The 20945-nt window shown below is 39.1% G+C and overlaps 1 protein-coding gene across 2 annotated transcripts in view; it reads left to right on the forward strand.

Annotated features, from left to right (window-relative positions):
* The first annotated feature begins 1763 nt into the window (after window positions 1-1763).
* Ift57 (intraflagellar transport 57) overlaps window positions 1764-20945 on the forward strand; it is a 55426-nt gene continuing 36244 nt past the window's right edge. The window contains exons 1-5 of one of the 2 annotated variants that reach the window (XM_051150028.1): window positions 1764-2088; window positions 4422-4584; window positions 5708-5826; window positions 8377-8467; window positions 14214-14282. In XM_051150028.1, the coding sequence (XP_051005985.1) occupies window positions 1877-2088; window positions 4422-4584; window positions 5708-5826; window positions 8377-8467; window positions 14214-14282 (654 nt within the window). In that variant the 5' untranslated portion in view covers window positions 1764-1876. The remainder of the gene's footprint in view (window positions 2089-4421; window positions 4585-5707; window positions 5827-8376; window positions 8468-14213; window positions 14283-20945) is intronic. The other variant, XM_051150026.1, reaches the window with a different exon arrangement.

Raw genomic sequence — 20945 nt, forward strand, 5'->3', positions numbered from 1 at the left:
TGTTGGTTAATGAAATATCCCCCAAACATATACCTGACTATTTGTGGCTCTTATTTTATTCCTAAAAATGCTTCCCTTCTACCTTGTGATGCTCTCGACCTCCACATGTGGTCATTGGAGGTGGATGTGTCTGGGGTAGCCACTCTTGTAGGAAAGCTGAGAAAATCAAAGACTAATTTGTTAGGAGGCTCTACGGGCCAACTCAACTTTCCCATTAATCTTTGCTAATTGCCAGTGGCTCATGACTTGTAAGCAATGTTATCTAAAAAGCAATTCTTGGGCTACGGATATGACTCGGTGGGTAAACACTGCACTATAGGAGTGTAGACTTAAGTTCGGATCCCCAGAACCTATATAAAAGATAGGCACTGTAGTGTGGGTGTATTAGTCCTATAGCAACATGAGAGGTGGGGACGAGAGAATCCCCTAGAGGCTTCCAGGCCAGTAACAAGCAACAAGAGGCCCTGTCTCAAACAAAGTGGTAGTTGAGAGCTGATATTAAGGTTGTTGTCTGACTCCAACATGTGAACCGGAACATGTGCATACCCCCACTCACAAATGAATATGCACACACACTCATTGCACACTTATTCATTAGACACACACACACACACACACACACACGGGGGTGTTTAGAAGAAATGCCATTATACAGTTATCTGTGGACTTCTCCCCTTTAGTTTATTTTCTACATAAATCGGTAGTTTGATGTGTGTCTTTCATCTCATGAATATATGAGAATATATTCTCATATATGATAGAGTATGATATCTTCTACCTTATTCAGCGTGTGGTACAAGACATTAATGTTCCCTTGACTGTCACAGGATAAAACTAAGAACTGTTTCACCTCTCGCTTCTGAGTTACCTAAGAAGTAGCTGAGCATCTCCTCCTTGCTCCACTTCTTTGGCGGTTATGAAAATTGCCCGGTGCAGTATTTTTCTTAAGAATTATAGGGATATGTCACATCTGTGGTCAGTTAAGTCTCCTTCTTTGTACTTTTTTGGGTCAATACCTACAGACACAGTAGCAGAAATGTCCTTGTCTACACTAAGCGCCGCAATGCAGAACTTCCTTTCCAGAGAGTATATTTTATTGGATTTCACTAGTCCTCAAGAACTTACATCTACATGGGCAAAATGTGAGGGTGGTAAATATCCTTCCCCAAACCTGCTTTTTTTTTTTAAATCCCTTCAACCATCAGGTGCCCATTCCTAGCTGTCCTCGTCCAATTAACCACTTTCCTAACATTGGAGTAAAATAGAATCATTGTAAGTCTTATTTAGAATACTCCAGTAAGTCTAGCACTACCTAATAACCGGTTAAGAAACAGACAAAAGCAGTCTTGTGGGCGGCATTTATAAGGTAACATGAAACTAAGGACAGCGTTTCACCACAACTAAGGAAACTTCCCACTTTGAGAAAATAAGCGTAGCCTCCAACACTGTGTTCTGCTTCGTTTCAGTCCTTTGAACTGCTACCCAGGTAACCGGACGTCCATGCAGCAGCCCTGAGCAAGCCATCAGATCCTGTTTGGCAGCACTGAGTGTGCAGAGCCAAACAGCCACCTACCCTACTACGCCTTTAAGGTTCTAGAAAAACAGTCATCAGAGGCAGGGAAAGAGACGCCACGCTCATGGGGCGGAGCTATCTACAAGGCCAGGGGCGGGCATAGCAGCGTGACGTCATGTAAGACGCTAGCCTTGGTTGGCTACAATTTAGAGAGGCTGGGTGCGAAGGAGGCGGGGTCTGGTTGCCGTGGTGACGGGCTGCCCTGGTAACGGTGGCGGCTTTGCCGGCTGCGCCGTGCAGGCGGCGAAGGCCGCAGAGATCCCTGCCCGAGCCCCACGCTGGGCACTGTGTGTCTGAGCTACGATGGCTGCGGCGGCAGCGGTGATCCCGCCATCGGGCTTGGAGGATGGGGTGTCTCGGGCTCGCGGGGAAGGCGCAGGGGAGGCGGTGGTGGAGCGCGGGCCCGGCGCGGCCTACCACATGTTCGTGGTGATGGAAGACTTGGTGGAGAAGCTGAAGCTGCTCCGCTATGAGGAAGAGCTCCTCCGAAAGAGCAATCTGAAGCCTCCATCCAGGTGCGTGCCTTGCCCCAGGCGCTCGGTGCTGCTTGGCTCCAGGGGACGCTCCTCCTCCGTTAGGCGAAAATCCCGCTTCCTCTGTCTTCCTTGCCCAGGAAGGGAACTTCTGCACCGAGGGAGGTGGAGTTTTCAGACTTTCTCATTTTGTGGAGAAAGTAAACAAGTTTTGTAATGGCAGGGAGAGCTGGGGGAAGACAGCCTGCCCATTCTTTAAAACATACACTCACTGTCTGCCAAACACAAATCTTGTTTTAAAAATAATAAAATACCCATAGCAGAAAGGGTAAAGAAACTGATCTATAGACATGAGTGGTCTTACCACTTAGATTTCTTTCTAGTTTTTGTTTTCCTTCCCAGACTTTGTAAACTATAGGTCCTTGCTGAGGAGCACCTTTTTTGTAGTAAGTAAACTTGTGGGCTAATTGCTGTGGTTCAAAAGACTTAATGCACTTGCAGAAGCAATATTCTTAGAAACCGGAAAGTGGAGAAGGTAAACGAAGTGATGTGTTGGAATGGCTCTCACTATAGGACCTAAAGTTACATACTTGCTGTAGCAGAGAAAGTTCGGAGAGTCCTGAAGGCAGTGCCATTAGCTACCTAGAGTGACAGACAGCAGCACCCTCTCATGTAATCCTGGTAGCTTAGAGATACGTGTTTTGTTGCTTTTCCTCTTCTTTAATGCTTGTATTTGTTTTATTCTGTAAGAGGCGATTAAAAGGAATTATCTAGAATACACTCCTTTACTGTCTACAGATAGGCTCAAATAATTTCTCTTGACCGTTTTTTGAGCTCTTGCCCTCTTCCAGACACAGGTGTTGAAAGATTCTTAGGCTTTCATACAAATTGTCCATAGCTGAGCCATGTCTGCAGCATAGCAGAGTTATGTCCGTACAGAGTTAGTCTGTAAAAGCTGAAAAGTCAGAGAAGAAAGTTCATCTTGATCCTGATCCATGCTACAAGTTTTAGGATTGGGATTATTATATAAAATGGGTTGATCCCATAATAAAATAGAGGGCCTACATTGTCAGGGTTGATAAAAATATGTTAATATTTTCAAGTGTATTTGTCAAACAAAGGGAGAATGGTCTTGTTACTATTAATACTTTGCTGTACTGAAACTCAAAGGTTGAGCAAGATGCTTTGGATCATGGATTTGTGAGGACATATTCTAGCTAATAGTTCAAAGTGTTACCATCAGACCAACAAGTCAGCATCACCTGGCAATGTAAGAAGAAATTCTCCAGGCTCTTGTCCAGGTCTGCCTTTTCAGAAGTTCTAGAGACAAACCATTTGTTTCATCAACCCTTCCTGGTGATTCTGATGTACCTATTACTTGAGAACTACCATCACAGAGCCACAATATCTGTCAGTGTCCATTCCTCTGTCCTTGAGTTCCAGTTGATAAGGAAAAAAACCATTGATGGGTCTTTGTAAGCCTGTACCTGAAAAAAGATCACAACCCTTTAAAATTTCCTAGCTTTCTGTTTTCTTCTAGAGCATTTGTACTTTCTGGATGGAAAAATTTTAGGAAATAGAAGTATAGACCACTGATTCTTATGTCATTGGTTACAATTGCTATATAAACATTCTATCAGTGTAATAGTAAATAGCTACAAAAAGGAAGAAAAGGCAATCTCTAATTCACTTTCTTGACTGATGCTTCTCATCCCCTGTAACCCTCCCATGGCACTGTATAAGTCATATCCCCATGGGAGCAGATTTAGTACAATAAGGGAATTAGCAGACTCTAGCAGTTGTGATGCAGGGGGGGATGTGGCAGAGGTTCTTAGTTCTTTCTGCAACCCTGGACCATGTAGGTTGGGACCTGTATTGTGTTCCGGTCCCATTAGTTATGCTTCTCCACGAATGAAGGATGCTCCTGCTTTCCCATGTAGCAGTACTTTAGGGGTTAATTTGAATATGAAGCTAAGATGGGAACAACTATTTGACATAGCTGATAGGTTACAACAGTAAAAACATGATCAATTACTGGTCTTTCAAATCCCAAGATTCTCATAATCCACACTTGCCGTGTGTAGGGGAACTCACTAATGATGAGCTACTCCAGTGATTCTCACTGAAGCTCCATGGACTCATTCTCCAAAGTATACTCCCTTCCATTCCCTGTTGAAAGGCTTCTGATCACATAGCTTGTGTGCTGTAGTGATTGCCCCAGGGATACTGGTTCAAAACTTTGTGAGTGCCGTGAATCACTAGCTAGTATACGAGTATTGATGAAATCTTCTTTGAGGGGCAAATTTAGCAACATTGGACTTGTCTGTGTGATTTGCTTTATCTGACTCCTCTCATCTTCCCTTGCTCTGAGACAGACACTACTTTGCTCTGCCTACCAACCCTGGTGAGCAGTTCTACATGTTTTGCACTCTTGCTGCGTGGCTGATCAACAAAACAGGGCGTCCCTTTGAGCAGCCTCAAGAATACGACGATCCCAATGCAACTATATCTAACATACTCTCTGAGCTTCGCTCGTTTGTAAGTGACATACTTACTTTTCCATGTTCCTGAACTATGGATTTCAGTATTAACAATTCAGTGACAGATGCTAGCCCTTTATATGACTTTTTTGGAATAGTAGACAGACAGACAAATAATAGTTGGCTGATACTGGTGGTTTTTACATTTATTTTAAACCATTCCTAGAATGGTTATGAATTCCACTTCTGAAAATGTTACTCTTTAGCCCCAAGGAATAATAACTTAAGTTTGGCAACTCTCAACAGTAAACTCTTAAGCAGTTGGCTCATCCTTCCCTTCAAGAGTTAGAAAGCCAAACTCTGTGCTTTGAAAGGATCTTGGGTTTGTTTGGGTTTCTCAGCTGTACTCTCATTTCTGACTTTTCCTGGAGAAGGGCATTAAGACATTTTGGATACAGGTTTCTAATTTTTAATAAATGAACCACTATACTCTTGTTTTAAAAGAATATTTTACCATGCCAATAGTTTTTATGGTTTTTTTACTAATGATTTATTTTCCTGCTATGATATAACTCCCTTTATTATTTATTTATTTATTTTTACAGAAAGTTAGGTGGTTATGTCCTTTATGTCAGCTACAGTATATTTTTTAAACAGAGACAATACATTAAGATATTAAAAAATGACAAAGGAAAGATTTGCTGGTTTCTAGCCTGAACACAGTCACAAGAGCTCACCCCTTAATTTGCCTCTAGATTTTCCTGAGGCGTGATGGGTAGGACAGCACAGCAGTGTTCAACTGGCATGTACTATTCTCCAAAGTCAGCATTCTAATAGACGTGAAAATCCTAATTGTTGACAAAACTGGGCATGAGGAGGTCACGGGCGTGAGGAGGGTCACAAGGGTGGTGGGGTGGACCTGGAAGGACTGGGCAGCCCATGTGATCAGGGTGTAACTGCCTTTTAACTTGGTCTTTAAACATAAAATATCTATATTTTCCTTTGGGTAAATATATAAATGGATTGAAAAGACCTAAGAAGTGAGTGCCTAACAAGCAAAACAATTGTCTATATCTGAAATCACTTGAAAAGTGTAAAAATTATACACGTGGTCAATAGTTCTTTGCTGAGACAATCTTGACATCTGGATATAACCACAAATATTGTCTGTGTCTTTTCAGGGGAGGACTGCAGACTTTCCTCCTTCAAAGTTAAAGTCTGGTCATGGGGAACACGTATGCTATGTTCTTGATTGCTTAGCCGAGGAAGCATTAAAGTATATTGGTTTCACTTGGAAAAGGTAACTATTACCTCACAGGCAATACTGCTATTATGTACCTAACATTGGTGCTTTGTTTTCTGAAGTACAGAGCTGTTTAATTAAACTGACAAGAGCTGACTGTTCTAACCTGACAATGGCACTGAAGACTAAGTCTAGACAAAATGAGAATGCTCTCCAAATCTATTCTGAAGTAATGTCATCCTTCCCAGTGCTGCTTCCTGCTTATAATTATTGAAGGTTTAGCTGTAATTGGATACAACCTTGCCAATTTGGAATAACTTTCTAAAATTCTTTGTGCCTGTATATATTTATCCTCACAACTGTTGTGTGTGCATGTAGAGGTAACCAAAAGCCTCATATTTAAGTGGAAAAAAGAAACGAATATAGTACTGGGCGTGGGATTTCCTTTTCCCTTTGCTTAGTGCAGGAATAACGCTGAGGAAACCACTTGATGTCCTCTTGGACAGCATTCATGGCTTTTATTTTACCTGAAACACATTGTTTATTTTTTAATGGTATTAAAATAACTTACAGGTATAGCTTTATTGCTACAAGTCTTGTCAATCATTTATCATATGTATTTTATGGTAATTAGCATAGTACCTTGTCACATGAGAATAAAACATAACTTACCATTGGTTTTCAGATTTGAGCGAACTTCTATAGCTAGAAGGGAGGTATATATTATTCTGTGTTAATATATTAATACATATGAAATTACATTTATGTTAAATCTACTTCTGTTTAGTATTTCTAAAACTTCTGAAAATGTGTGTGTGTATATATGTATGTATGAACGTATGCAAGGGATATTATACAGACTGAGCAAACCAAATTTATGTATTTAGGAATAGTTATACACATATATATGTAACAACAATGAAAGAAAAGGAAGCAATCAATATATTTGAAAGGTAAGAAGGAGTAGGTATTACATGGGAGGGTTTGAGGGAAGAAAGGGAGGAGGAAATGATATAATCTCCAAAAAATTATTAAAACTTCCTTAATTTAGGCTGTCATTGGATTGAAGCATATTAAACAACTGGCATCACTGACTTTGGAGCAAACACATGGCGTTACCTTTGCTTCAGTCCAAACATCCATTCAGCACATTGTAAAGAATGACTGCAGTCCTTAGCCTTTGTCTGGGCCTATGGCTTATAACTTGGATCATTTGTAGGAATTGTATGTACATGGAAGAAGAAAGGAGAACTTTTGAAAAGTAATAACCATTGGAAACTCTATCACCTGTGTAGTATATAAATTCTACAGAACTTTCTTATTTATAAATGATTGTTTTTATTCCTCACTGTCAAACTATTCTTAGAAGAATATTGTTTTTGATATAATTATCTAACTAGTGAAAAATTGGAAAATGTATCATATAAAATTGATTTGGTTCATAATATTTTTCTTCCTTCTTATTACATATTAATCTTTATATTTTGTTAACATGTTTGAAATGCAGATTTTTAGTACTAGTTGCTAAAGTAAGTTCAGATACATGTGAGTGTTTTTTAATGTAGAAATCAGTAGATCTTAAGGGAGAAATGGTTGTCCAGTACGTAGTGTTGGAACCACTAGTTGGACTTTAGAATAAGAATCAAGCTTGTTACCAATATAGAAACAGACTGCAGATCTCAGCAATGTGAATTGAAAAATAAAGCTATAGAGACACTAAGAGATAAAAGAGATGTAGGGAGGTGTGACTTGGCGTATGTTTTAAATGTTTCATGTTAAATCTAAGGTCTGGAGAGGAAAAAAGTTGCTGAATATAACTGTCTTGACTATTCATGAAACTAGGGAACATATTAGATTAGGCAAAGATTAATTTCTCTAATTTATAAAAGTTAATGAGTGTGTGTGTGTTCCATCAAAAAAATCCAATAATTAACAAAATATATAAAGTTGTTCGTTGACTCTCATGCTAAAGAAATTCAGTTTAAAATACAATGATATTTTTACTTGTTTTATTGGCACAGATTATTTTACACATATTGGTGAACATATTGAAACAGAGATGCCATTCCTCACTATTCTTGGGAGTATAAATTAGGATAGTATTTTGGAAGCCAATTTGGCAGTTCAGCAAAACAATAACATGAACAAAGTTGTTGATGTAGCCATTCCACATGGACAAATTGATTTTAAAAGATCTGTTTAGTAATACATACACAAAATGATCTTTGCAGTATCATCTAGCAAACAATCGAAGCAACCCCAATGTTTCTGTTTTATGTTAACAGTTCAATTGTAGAACTGCCGTTCAATGGAATAAAATGCATATTGTATTACCCACTATATATTATATATTCTATTATGTGTGTATAAATGAACATGCTAGATAACAGTATATACAATATCAACCTATTTTTGTAAATGTCCTTTTTACATTTTGTGGTAAATGCCTTTGCTTTTTTTAACATTGAAAATTTTAGGAAGAAACAAAGCATTGACTGGAGATTAACAAAGGGAGCACAATCTCACATCAAAGTGTCCTTATCATTACTCATGAGACTTTTTATCCACTAAGGATTTTTAAGCATTCAATAAATCTTGTTATTTCAGACCATCGTACCCAGTGGAAGAATTAGAAGAAGAGACTGTTCCAGAAGATGATGCAGAACTGACATTGAGTAAGGTGGATGAAGACTTTGTGGTAAGTGTGTAGCTGAGCTGCCCTTCAGCCTTGCCTGTGGTTTCCTTCCCCTCAGCCAGTTCCCCCACTTCATTTTCCTGAAATGTTTTATTTCTAAGTGCAGTGCCATTGTCAGTCCTTTAGGCCTTTGCTTAAGTTAATGTTCATGGGCTTTAGTAAATTTAGAAGAGGGTTAGAACCTTTGGAAAAGCAAATACTACATAAGTTCTTTCCCCTACACACACACACACACACACACACACAAAATTTACGTGAATAATGTTTTATTAACAACCATGCATGATCTTGAAAAACCATAACTAACAAATAATTTAAAACAGAAAAATAACACTTAGTTCATCTTTGACTGGATGCAGCGGTGTACACATTTGATTCCAAGTTTTAGGAGTCAGAGATTAGAGTCTCAAATTCAAGGCCAGTGTTTCAAGACTTGGGCTACATAGCAAGATGGTATTGTAACAAAACACAAAATTTTCAGGATGCGCTAAGATATAATTAGTGTATTCTGCTTGCTATGAATACTATTTGTTTTTAAGGAATTCCTTTATTTTTCTCAATTAGGATGAATACCACCCTGCTGAAATTTTGTTAAGATGCTTTTAAGTGACCAACATTACATAGCTTGTTTGGCTCCATCTACATACTTTGCATGTTTAAATTTCTCTCTGTGGAATGAAGCCAAATGACCAGTTTTCTGTAGCAGGTTGGCCTAGTAAGTCAGTAGAACCCACAGAGCTTTTCTCAGGTGATTCCTTCTCAGAGTGCCTTAGAATGTGTTCACATGATCTGAACTGCATGCATACATGCACATGGTGGGGGAAGAACTTATGTCGTATTTTACTGCCACAAACATTTGAAGTTTTCATATTTTTTAATCAGTAGATAATCCATTCCATATTTCAACTTAAATAAGCTAGTATAAGCTATAAAGTTCCTCATTGCTGAATTATCTTAATATTACAAGTTAATAAATAACCATTAAATAAATTGGACTTATCTAAACAGAATATTATGTAGATGATATGACTTATTTATAGACATTAGTGATATGAGAATGACAAATTTGTGCTTTATTTTACAAAATTAGTGTCATCATGACTATGTAAAAGATATAAAAACACCGGTATATTAATATTTGTTATAAATGTTTAGAATAATTATGGATAACTCTGTTTAATATTTCTTTGTATTTTCAAGCATTTTAATGTATATTTTATTAGAAGTATAAAGGTTACTTTTAATCATATTAAAATACATGACTCTACATGACTTTGGTACTTTTTTAGCCCCCAATGCGACTCTCACTGGCCAGACTGACCTAGAACGTTCTGTAGCCCAGGATGGCCTCTGGTTCTCAACCTAGACCGCAATAAAGCTAGTCAGCTTAAAACAAATATTTTTAATATGATAAGATTTGAAAGGCAAGGCATCAATTCTCATGTAGCTATTCTGTTGTGTAGCAGGCAGGAGATAGCTCTGTTATGGCATATTCCAAAGCATGGATGCAGGCAAGAGCTGTGCATAACCCAGGAACTTTGGGTAGGGTGTAGCTTCAGATAAAACAAAAAGAGAATTTGGGCATTTAAAGAGGTTTAGACTTTATTGTTCAGTAGACTTTCTGTTCAGGATCAAAATAAAGTTTTCATATGTTGTAATTTTCCCCATTTACTTGCATATTTCCATTGTCTTTTTAATAACTGGTCCTAGTCTAGCAACATTTAACTTCAGTGTTGTCACTCAAAAGTACTAGTGAGTCAAAGGAAAGGAAAAAGCCTCTGTCATCAAGAGGCTAAGTTAAGACAGAAGCTGTTCCACTTGCTCACTTCCACAGCCCCAGCCCACCGTGCGTTGTTTGGAATGTGTCAGGATTTTACTATTTGACTATAAAATCTCTCAGGATATTATGTAACTTTTCAAAATCTTAGCTAATTTTTTCCTATGAATCTTTTGAAGTTCAAAGTTACATTATTGTGTTCATGAAATTAGGAAAATAAACTAGACAGCAACCACTTTATACCCTTCTTCCAACCCAGGGGGTGAAGACCAAACTGCAGGCCCTCCTCAGAGCAGCCGCCTGCAGAGCTCTTGGCTGGTGCTTTGTCGAGCTTCTTGACGTGTTCCTTTCCTTTCTTCCTCCTCCTCATGTTACTCTGAGACCCCCCCCCCCTTCCTTCTGCTGCCATTCTTGCTAAGGAAAGCTGGTCAGCACCAACAAAGCCTAGTAAGATACCCACCGATGCTGTTTTGGAGTTTTTGGGGTGGGTCAAGGATGGTGAAAATAATTTCTGATAAACCTGTGTTCTTAAAGAAATGAGGGGCCTTCAGCTAGAAAGTGCCAAATCAAAGTACGTCACACTGGTAATTAGTTTTTAAAATTGATAATGATGCAGAGTGTTCTCACTTTATATGAGCATGTCTTTAGTAACAAGCAGGAAGGGAATTAAAGTACAAATTAAGCGAGGAAATGGGAGGAAATTTTGCTTTCTGAGTTATTGAGATAAATCATTGGGAATCCTAACTTATTTTAAAGCATTTCTTCTGAGCCCATTTATGTTTAAATTCCCTTTGAGTATTCTCTGCATAATATTTACTAAGTTCTTTTTCTCTTTGCTAGTCTAGATTCTCTAAGAAGGAGGACCAGTAAGGTGTGGGCATGCCCGCGCGCGCGCACACACACACACACACGCACCTTTAGAGAGTTTGGTTGTTTTGTTTTCTTCCCTGGAGTGCTGGAAATTGGATTGAAACCAAAGCCTCACACATATTATGTGCATATTCTCCCCTGAGCTGAGCTGCAGTGCCTTTTTGACCTAGGCTATAAGTTTCTTAACTCAGGGTTAAGCTGACCTGGAACACATGTGGCCTAGGGAGGCCTTCAGCTTTGGACATCTCCACCTCAGCCTCCCAATTAACCAGAATCTCAGGTCTGCACTACAGGCTCAGCTCACAGAAAGTTTGTATATGGAACTGAGTTGCTTAGCTCTGGGCTTGCTGAGAAATGCCAAGGTCTGCTCTTGACAAGCTAGACCCCAAGATAGATAACTATGGTGTAGTTCCAGCGTGAATGTGAAGACCTCAAGCAGAGCAATGCCTCAGGCTTCTGCCTGAATTTTCCACCCCAGGCATGAAAAGGACTGGTTTAAAGAAAGGTACAGACAGTAAAATCGGTTAGTGTGCTCATCCTGTTCAGACTTTTCAAATGGGATGGAGCATACCCCCCTTGAAAACACAGTCCACTCTACTCAACTCATTGATCCGAACATTTATTTCACCTAGAGCTATCCACAAAGACACATTATGACTAATATTTAATAAATTATCTCAGCATCCCATGCCCAATCAAATTGACACATAGAATTAGCCACCATACTTCCATACTTTGTTAGCTTGGTATCATTTAAATTGCATTTAATCTCTAAATAAAGGCAATAGCAGGATCATAATTCTGCTTAACTGTATGGAGCAGTCAAAGTACATTATATTTTATGAAAAGGAATTTAAAAAGTAAAGAAAATTATATTTGCAAACAAATATGGAAGAAATATGCATGGCAATACAATCCTTATTTTTATAAGTAGTTACATAGCTATAAATTATTATTTATTATCTTTATTCACCACCTGTTCTGTATTCCTTTTGCCTTGAGCACCTCAGTTAATAGTGGGTGAGCCAACCTTCATTCCTAAAGGGTCTGGGACATCAGAAGTGTTGTCTGGATTAGGTTATTGTAGTTTTCCATTGACCATAATCATGGAGTATGGCAGTACTAAAAGATACATTGGAGGATCGCCTGTATTCCAGACATCCTCTGTCATTCTTCCACTGTAATGGTAGTGTAGGTTCCCCTGGGTCAGGATCCGTCATTCCAGCCAGCACAGTGACTCTTCTCTTGCCTACTGGTTCAGAAGTGTGAGGAACCCAGAGTACCCAAATAGTGTTCTTAGCACGCAGCTCAGTAGAGCCATCATTATGTCTTCTAGAGGAAGTGTTCTTCTGTTTGGAAAGAAGACCTGTAGCCTACCAGAATAAGAAAGTCACAGGAACCAGAAGCAAAGATTTTGCTAATGACTAATTAGATGTAATGGTACCACTTACATTTGCACCCCACAATTCCTGAACCTGTGAATTCTGGCTTGAGAGAAACATTACCATATAGTGGATGTTGGCTCGTGTCTACTATTAAAGCCCTGTCCTGTTAGTGTTCAATAGAGTACAGCCATCTACTCACTGATCACCTGTGCAAACAGTACTGATGAGGTCATAGTAATGGTGTTATAACCTTGTTTCTTATAACAGCACCAAGCCGTTGGCGTTTTAATGAATTACTCTGACTGGGAAGTAGTACAGAGAATACACCTAAGCCACTTTTCAGAAGTATAAATATTTACTTGACTTAATATATAATTAACAACTCAATTCTGTGCCCCGATTATTCCCCACTTTAAGAAAAACAAATATCACCCAAGGGTGTAGAATGTATCTATACTGCCTTGTGTATTGCTGAATTGTTTCCAGTTCTCCAAGGCTTAGGGCATAATTCTCAAGTCTTAACCTTAATGGAATAGATCTGGGATAGGACCTTAGAATTTTCATTCAACAAATTCCCAGGTGGTACTAATGTCACAGAACCACGTTTTGAGACCACTGGCTCACATCTCACATTTCTCAAATCTGAAGGTAAGGGTTATCTTTGCAATCTCCCACTGCAGCTTTGAGCAGTCCCACTTATGGAAATGCTTGCTAGCTGACTCTCATGTTTCGCTTGTTTTGTTTGTGGTTTTGTTTACAAGATACCATGACTTAAGACTAAGTTTTGTTGGCATTATTATGATGTCCAGTGTCTAAAAGATTGAGATATCCTGGTTAAATTATTTTTATGCACTATGTTACTTGTAACCACAATGACATTTGAAGAGAAGAAGCAGCCCGTGGTGTTTTATATACTAATAGACCCTCCTGCTTGCTTTCTGTATATAGAGCAGATTGAATCTCAAAGGACCGTGTTCTACCCACACCCCCACAACCAACAGCTCTCAGACGAGGGCCAGCTTGGAAGTGCTCAGGATTGTCCTTCTAAATGGATGTGAGGGTTGTACACCAACATCACTTAATTCATTACCTTAACAAGCTTAGCACCCAGTGTGCTTCTCACACAGTGGGGAAAGTGCATCTCTAGTGCTGGAGAAGTGGCTCAGTGGTTAATAACCTTGCTGCTCTTCCTGGACACCCAGCATTCAGCCTTCTCCTCTTCCTGTGAGCCCTGGAGCACATGTAGTATACACAGACACAGAGGTAGATAGCAAACAAATGAATAAGCATTTACTTTCAAGATGAGCAAATGAAAGTGCTTGTGTCTTTCAGCCCTCTTCTTTTTTCTTTCATTTCAGTCTTTTTGCTCAGAATTATATAAAATTCTACTATTTCATATGTGTTACGTGGGCCTATTTTTTTCTATTTTTATGTTTATCAATGAACTGTAGCAATTACTCCTGCTCTTCCCTCTTTTTTCCCTCCTTTTTTCAGTGTCTGCAGAAACAGGTTCTTTTAAATGGCACCATCAAAACTTCAAAGAACATATGAGCTGTTAATAATTGTACGCCCTACTTTATGCATATTTATTAGGCTTTTAAATATGCTTTACTGAGTCAGTCATATTAAGCTTAGCATAGCTTAGGATATTATGTATTTAGAAATCTATATTTAAATGATAGTTTTTATAAATTTAAAATATTCTTATTTTTCAAAGGAAGAGGAGACGGATAATGAAGAAAACTTTATTGATCTCAACGTTTTAAAGGCCCAGACCTATCGCTTGGTAAGTGTCATTGCCCAAACAAGGGATGAGCAAGCAGTCGGCCTTCGTGCCCTGCTGGAAATCTAATGAGTAGAGGCCATTTCCCAGATATTACTTTGTGTGCTCCTTGAAAAATAGTTATGAAAATTGTTTTCCTATATATAAAATGTTGCAATTATAACAAGCATTAAAATCCAGTAGGATGAGTGATGCTGCCTCCTGCCTGTGGAAGCCAACACACTGCCTCTAGGGCAAACTGAAAATCTTATTTGCTGGATGGCATTTTTAATTATGGAAAGCTATAAATTGTTCTGTTTCAAGTTATTTCCCATTGAACTACACCAGGAGTGGATGATTTTTGTTTGTAGGAAAATACTTAAATTGTATTTTTATGAAGTAAAAATAAATTCTATGACATTGTCAAGCTCTGCTTTAAGACTGTTTTTCCCTCTGTTTTGATTATGAAATAAATCTTATCTATGAGAGCATACTTACTGCCAATGAGTTATTTCAAATGTACTTGTGGCATTTTTGCATTTCTATATGTATATTATATTTCAATAAAGTATATACCTATGCACCTCAAAGAAGTATACATGCAATATATTCTTCTTGTCCACTGTTTTCATGTCTGAATCCTCAAAGCAAGTTTGGATTTAGTTTTTATTTCATATGAAAACTTCCTTGGGCTACCCAAAGATTATCTCTTTATAGTTATCATCAGTGTGTGCATGTTTGTGTGCATGCATATGTATGTATACACACACACACACACACACACTCACACACACACGTATGTGTGTGTGTGTCCCAACTTGAAATAGAATGCAATATTGTACCAAGTATATTGCATAACCTTAGTACTTTACTGGGATTCTAACATTGGACAAATTTCCAAACTTCTTGGAAAATGTTAAACTGTTCACAAGATTTCTGATTAAAAAGTTCAATGCAAAGCATTATAAGAATAGCATCTATCACAGAGAAAGTGTTTACTATATGCTGGCTAAAATCATTATCAATCTTTCCTATGTTCCCCTCACATCTCTGATTTGTGAGTTTCCTCATGACAGAGATAATTACCCTTCCTTATATTTCTCATGATATAAAGCACAAAGTATTGAATAAATACTTTTTACATAAATGAATATACTATAAACTTGCTTTTAGTTTTTTTTAAGTTAAAATATAATTGTGTTATTTACCTCTATTTATTTTTCTTCCTTCAACTCCTCCCATGTCTCCCCTCTCTAGCTCCCTCTCAAATCCTTGTCCTCTTTTTATTTCAATTGCTCTTGTTTTACACACACACACACACACACACACACACACACACACACACACACACATGTATAAACACAACCTTCTGAGTTTATTAAGTGTTACTTGTATGTAAACTATTTCAGGGATGGCCGCTTAATATTGAATAACCAATAGGGGGCCTCCCCCCTCCCTGGGGTGAGACCCTTGCTGCTTTCAGTGTCCCCTAGTTTTCTGTAGCTCTTTTTCTAGGGGTGGAGACCTGTGAGATTTCCCCTCTCCCCTTAGCATGTCTATTGGTGTTGTCCTTGTTTAGGTCTTATTTAGATGGCTATATAATTGAATATTATTGTGCCATGAATGAAGCTTCTCTGTCCTTTCTAGAAAACATCTCACAACAGACTTCCTAGTCCTCTGGCTCTTACAATCTCCATGTTTCTTCTCTGCAACATTCCTTTAGCTATAGGTGCAGGAGTTCTGTTGTAGATGTATCCACAGGGGCTGACACTCTGTTCAGTTGTTCTCTGCACTTTGATTGGTTGTGGTTTTCTGTAATGGTCTTTGTCTATCGTAAAGAGAAACTTCTTTAGTGAGGTTTGGGAGCCACACTTATCTGTGGGATAAGGAAATACTTGAAATTTTAGAACGTTGGCAATAGGAGGTTCTCCTGTAAGATTAATGACCTCCCTCACCCCAGGGAGTTTGTTTCCAGTGTCAGGCATGATTTCTTTCCTGTTGTGTGGGTCTTGAATCCAAGTTGAAAGCTATTGATTACTGCCAAGACCTGAGTGCCACTGTGGCGTGTTTAGGCATCGCTTGCCATGTTGGTCGCTGTTGTGGTTCACAGGCTTCCCGGCTGGTAGAACTATTGGTTTCTTCCCTCCCTTGGCAGTATAATAAACACTCTTAGGGTTATATTCCCTCCTCCCTTTGTCTCCTTATGTTTTGACTTTTCTCCCCCTCCCTAATTAAATCCCCCAATTTCTCCCATTTCCCTCTAAATGAAAGTATTTTTATCTATTGATTAAAATTCTATAAAATAATGTTATATCCAAATAAGCTCCAATTATTTATTTATGACTTACATTTTTCAGATCATTTTTAGTATTCAGATTATTTTAAGATACTTTTTACTCTTTTGAGGTATTTATATAGTTGTTGTCTTATTTTCATAAATATAAACATTGACATTTATAACCTCAAGGTACTTAAAAATTTTAAAGTAAAGAAATTATACTACCTAAGTTTAAAATATGTCCTCATAGTCCAGGTCTTTTCCCCTTCCACCTCATAATAGGTTTGGCAAAGTTTAAATATGATGTGATTCTTACCTGGCCCTGGAGCAAGTGCATTGTGGTATGTGTTCATTTGATGTGTGTGCTAGAGATGATATGGACACTCGCTTCTAAACTAAGGAGAACACAGTAGAGATGAATTCACAGTTATTCTTAGAAACTCAGTTGTGTTGTTGATGTCAGTTGATGGGCTAAATAGCCCATGAAGATGGAATTCCCTTTGGACAAATAGTGTAGATCTTGAGAAGAACAAAAGTAACTGAATTTGTCTCTGCCACTAATTTAATTTGTCACTTAAATCAGGGCATATGAAGAAAGGATTTTCCTCCTATATGGGGGCTTATAAATTATTTAAATATTAGCTCATTTTGGCAAAGATTATATAATATATATCCTTTGGAATTAAAACTCTGTGACATTTTCATGGGAGGAAGAAGTCTGAACACCAGGTGTTTGTGGATGGTCAACCATGAAGTACTAATGAGACAGAAAAAACCCTTTCAATTTTTGAGAAACCTGGCAGGCTTATCATATTGCCCACTAAAGCCATCTGCCTGGGACAGCTGTGACGGACTCCAGCTTCTAATGGCTCAGGCTGTTCTTTCCCCAAGACAGAACTGCTGTGCAGGTTAGTAATATAGATTTAATATCTTATATTTAATGCAGCAGGTGGGCTCCCAACACAATAGAAATATCCTTTCAGTGAGGTTGCTGGTCTACATGACATCTAGGAAACCAATGCACTAAACATGTATGTGACTGCGAGCCCAGGAAGGCGTGGATGACAGCAAGCCATCTTTATTTGTGGCTATAAAACAGTGGATGCTTCCAATGTCATTCTGTATCTTCTCACCCTGTCTTTTTAAAAGAGAGCCAGTATTCTATTAGTAATTACTGACCTGTTTATTATCTGTCTCAACTGCAGAATGTACATTCCACTCCAGCAGGAGCTCATTACTGTGCTTTTCAAACTCTGTCTGGTGTGTGGAAGCTATTCAATAATCAATAATACTGAATGAACACGTGTTGGGTATATAATATATATGAAATTTTGTAGGCAAGGTGTAATTTAGTCTTCATAGAGAAAAGATCTTTTCAATAGTGGTTGTTGCTTCTGCATACCATATATGAAATACAGAGAGAAAGAGAGAGAGAGAGAGAGAGAGAGAGAGAGAGAGAGAGAGAGAGAGAGAGAGAGAGAGAGAGATGTGTGTGTGTGTGTGTGTGTGTGTGTGTGTGTGTGTGTGTGTGTGTCTTCCTTTCATTAAGTAAAGTGAAGCCTAGACCCTGAAAGTATGCTAAGCAGCACAATTCCAAGATTTGGGAAAATGTCAGTGTTTTCCTGAGCCTTGATAAGATGAAGCAAGAAGAAAGGCCAATGAGAGTGACATGTCACGGGCAATGTTCTCAAGAAGCAGTCAGTGAAGACAGTTTACAGGCAGGATGCTCAGTCAGTCAGAATGATGGTGATGGAAGGAAGGCACAAAAAGAAGAACAGGGCCGAGGAAAGAGTCTAGTTGTGATATGGGGCAGAGAGCCTGGGGAGGGGTGCTGGAGTCCCAGGAGGCATGCTGCCTAGAAGGTGGGACAACCTGAAGAGCAGACAGCAGGAAGCCATCTGCTGCTCACATTCCCTGCAGCTTGGAAAGCCCTTCCTTGAGACCCATCTTCTTTAGTACCACAATATTTTGAAACATGCACCCACTATCTAGAAGAATACATATGGAATTACTATCCTCCCGTGGGCATAACTTGTAAAGGACTGCCTAAGCAAATCACTGCACAGCAGGCATCTCTCCCAAGCCCTGGAGAGAGCGAAGGCTCCTCCTGTGGGTGGCTAATGCTGACAGTTAGGAAGTTGATTTGTTTGGGAGGAGGTGTGCTACTAGAGCATGTGTTTATTTTCAGGTTGGAGACAATGTCTTAAAGGTCATTCTTAGTGTCTGAGTTTCCCATATAATTTCTTGTCCCAGATTATGAACTTGTAAGCATACTTTTCAGGAAACAGCCACAATTAATGAGGGGTATATGATTTTCCAAAATTTCATCTTTGGTTAATTATCTGAATTTGGAGATAACTTTTCTTAGAAGGAGAACCTTATGAATTGGTATTTGGCTTTGAGGTTGGACCACACATTTCCACGTTCTCTAATGTCACAGTGAGACTGAGATTTAGCTAAACCAACCTGGTGGGCGACGCCAGTGCCGTGTTGGAGTTCTAAGGGCAGGAGCTGCTGAAAGTGAAGGACCTGCAGTCCATGTTCAGATGAGAGGCAACGGGAGTGGGAAGGGCAGTTGCTGGTTGGCAAGGTGTCTGTGAGGTTTGCCGGTCATTGTGTTCCCATGTCACACTTGTCCTTGGGGAAAGCTGTGAACACATTCCTGGTGGCTTTGCAGGCATTCCCATTGTGAGGCCTACAGAATCGCAGCTACAGTGTTCTGTCTGCATAATGCAGATGTGGAACTCTCATGCCCCAGCTCCAGTGAAAGAGATGAGCAGGAGCAATGCGTGTTCTGCTCAATTCTATTTTTAAATGCCCATCACTTCATTTCAAAACATTTTTTTCAAACATGCCATAGATACTATTCTTCCTTGAGCTGCTAAATTTGGGGTTTTAGAAACCCAATGCTGAGTTATGCAGCATAAAACCATGTCTCTCAAAAGCCTTAAACACAATTGGTTTTTAATTACTTAGCAAAAAAAAAAAAAAAAAAAAAAAAAGACAAGAAAAGAAAGAAAGAAAAAAAAACCTTCATTGTACCAAGAATAAGAGACTTTTTAGCCTAAAAAGCAAAAGCGGAAAGAAAGGAAGTAAAACTAAGGCCTTAAATGGGAACCGCACTTTAGTTTTAGACTGTCATCCAGACAGGTCTGCTGTGTTGTAATCAACACGGGGTTAGAGATAGATTTGCCTGCTAAATGCTATAAGTCATTTGAATTTTCTTTATTTTACTTCACCTTATACGTTCCTTCTCAATAAGATGTCCTTTCTGAGTAGCATCGGGGGATCTCTGTTGTAAAACATGAGTATTACTGGGGGGTGCGGGCAGAGGGACCCTGCTTCACAACATGGCTCGTCTCATAGCCTACCATCAATCCTGTTGCCAGCAGGAAGGAGCCGTTCCTCTCCTTCTCTAAACCATTGATTTGAGTGGTAGGGCTGGCTGTGTTGTGAGAAAGGTCTGTGGTTGGTATTTTGCCAGAGGAAGTATTAAAATGCCTCACATCTGACTGCGATGGGGCTTTATGTAAATGCTTTCATTTCTCTGGCAGCTAACCTGTACCACCCCATCAGTTTTGCATCCACGGGAGAACAGGGAATGTGGGCTAGAGAAGAAAGGCCAGCTTCCCTCTCTCAGAGAAGGCTCAAGCGGCAGGTCTTGCTGGGTGGAAAAGACAGTTCGCTTGATCTTTAGTTAGCTTTTGGATCCACACTTGAATAGACATCCTTATTTCCATCTCAGTCCTCGCAGACTTAGCAAGAATAGGGAACAAGGACTTTTCAAGGTCTCCGCTTAGCTCCAAGTCCACGCCTTAAAGGTAGATGCAACGACCGAAATAGCCTTTGATGAAAATTCCTGACTGTGTATGTTCTAGCCACAAGACCCTAGCAAGTTAATTAACCTCTCCTTGACGCTGCTTTCTTATCTATAATGTGGGGACACAATTCCTCCCAGGCTTCTTTTGAGATTAATATAACTTAACTTGTGGACAGTCTGCACCTGGTGTGGTGTTGGCACAGCGCAGGCGCTTGCTGTGTTTCTTGTTTTGTAGAAATGTTCACCTTTCCTAGAGTTCCTAAAGGCTGCAATCATTTACCCCATTTGTATGCACAGTAGGAAAACTGACAAGGCGCTTGTTAGTTACTCCCTTGATGCAACAGCTCTTTCTATTGCTGTTGTGTTTAATAAGAAGCATACAAAGGGGACAAGTTATCAGTAAGCTGGAAATTCAGTGTAACCTACGAAACCTGGTGATGCCATAGTTTACTCTCATAATCTGTCACATGGATTTTGGCAGTCACCAGACTGCATTTTCTGTCATATGGTTTCTTTTTCAGAAACAACACGTGAAAATTTACTGAAAAAAAATATTGTGTTTGTTTCTCAGGTATCATTTGCAAACTGT

This window comes from Acomys russatus, chromosome 8 (assembly GCF_903995435.1).
Source record: "Acomys russatus chromosome 8, mAcoRus1.1, whole genome shotgun sequence".
Lineage (NCBI taxonomy): Eukaryota > Metazoa > Chordata > Mammalia > Rodentia > Muridae > Acomys > Acomys russatus.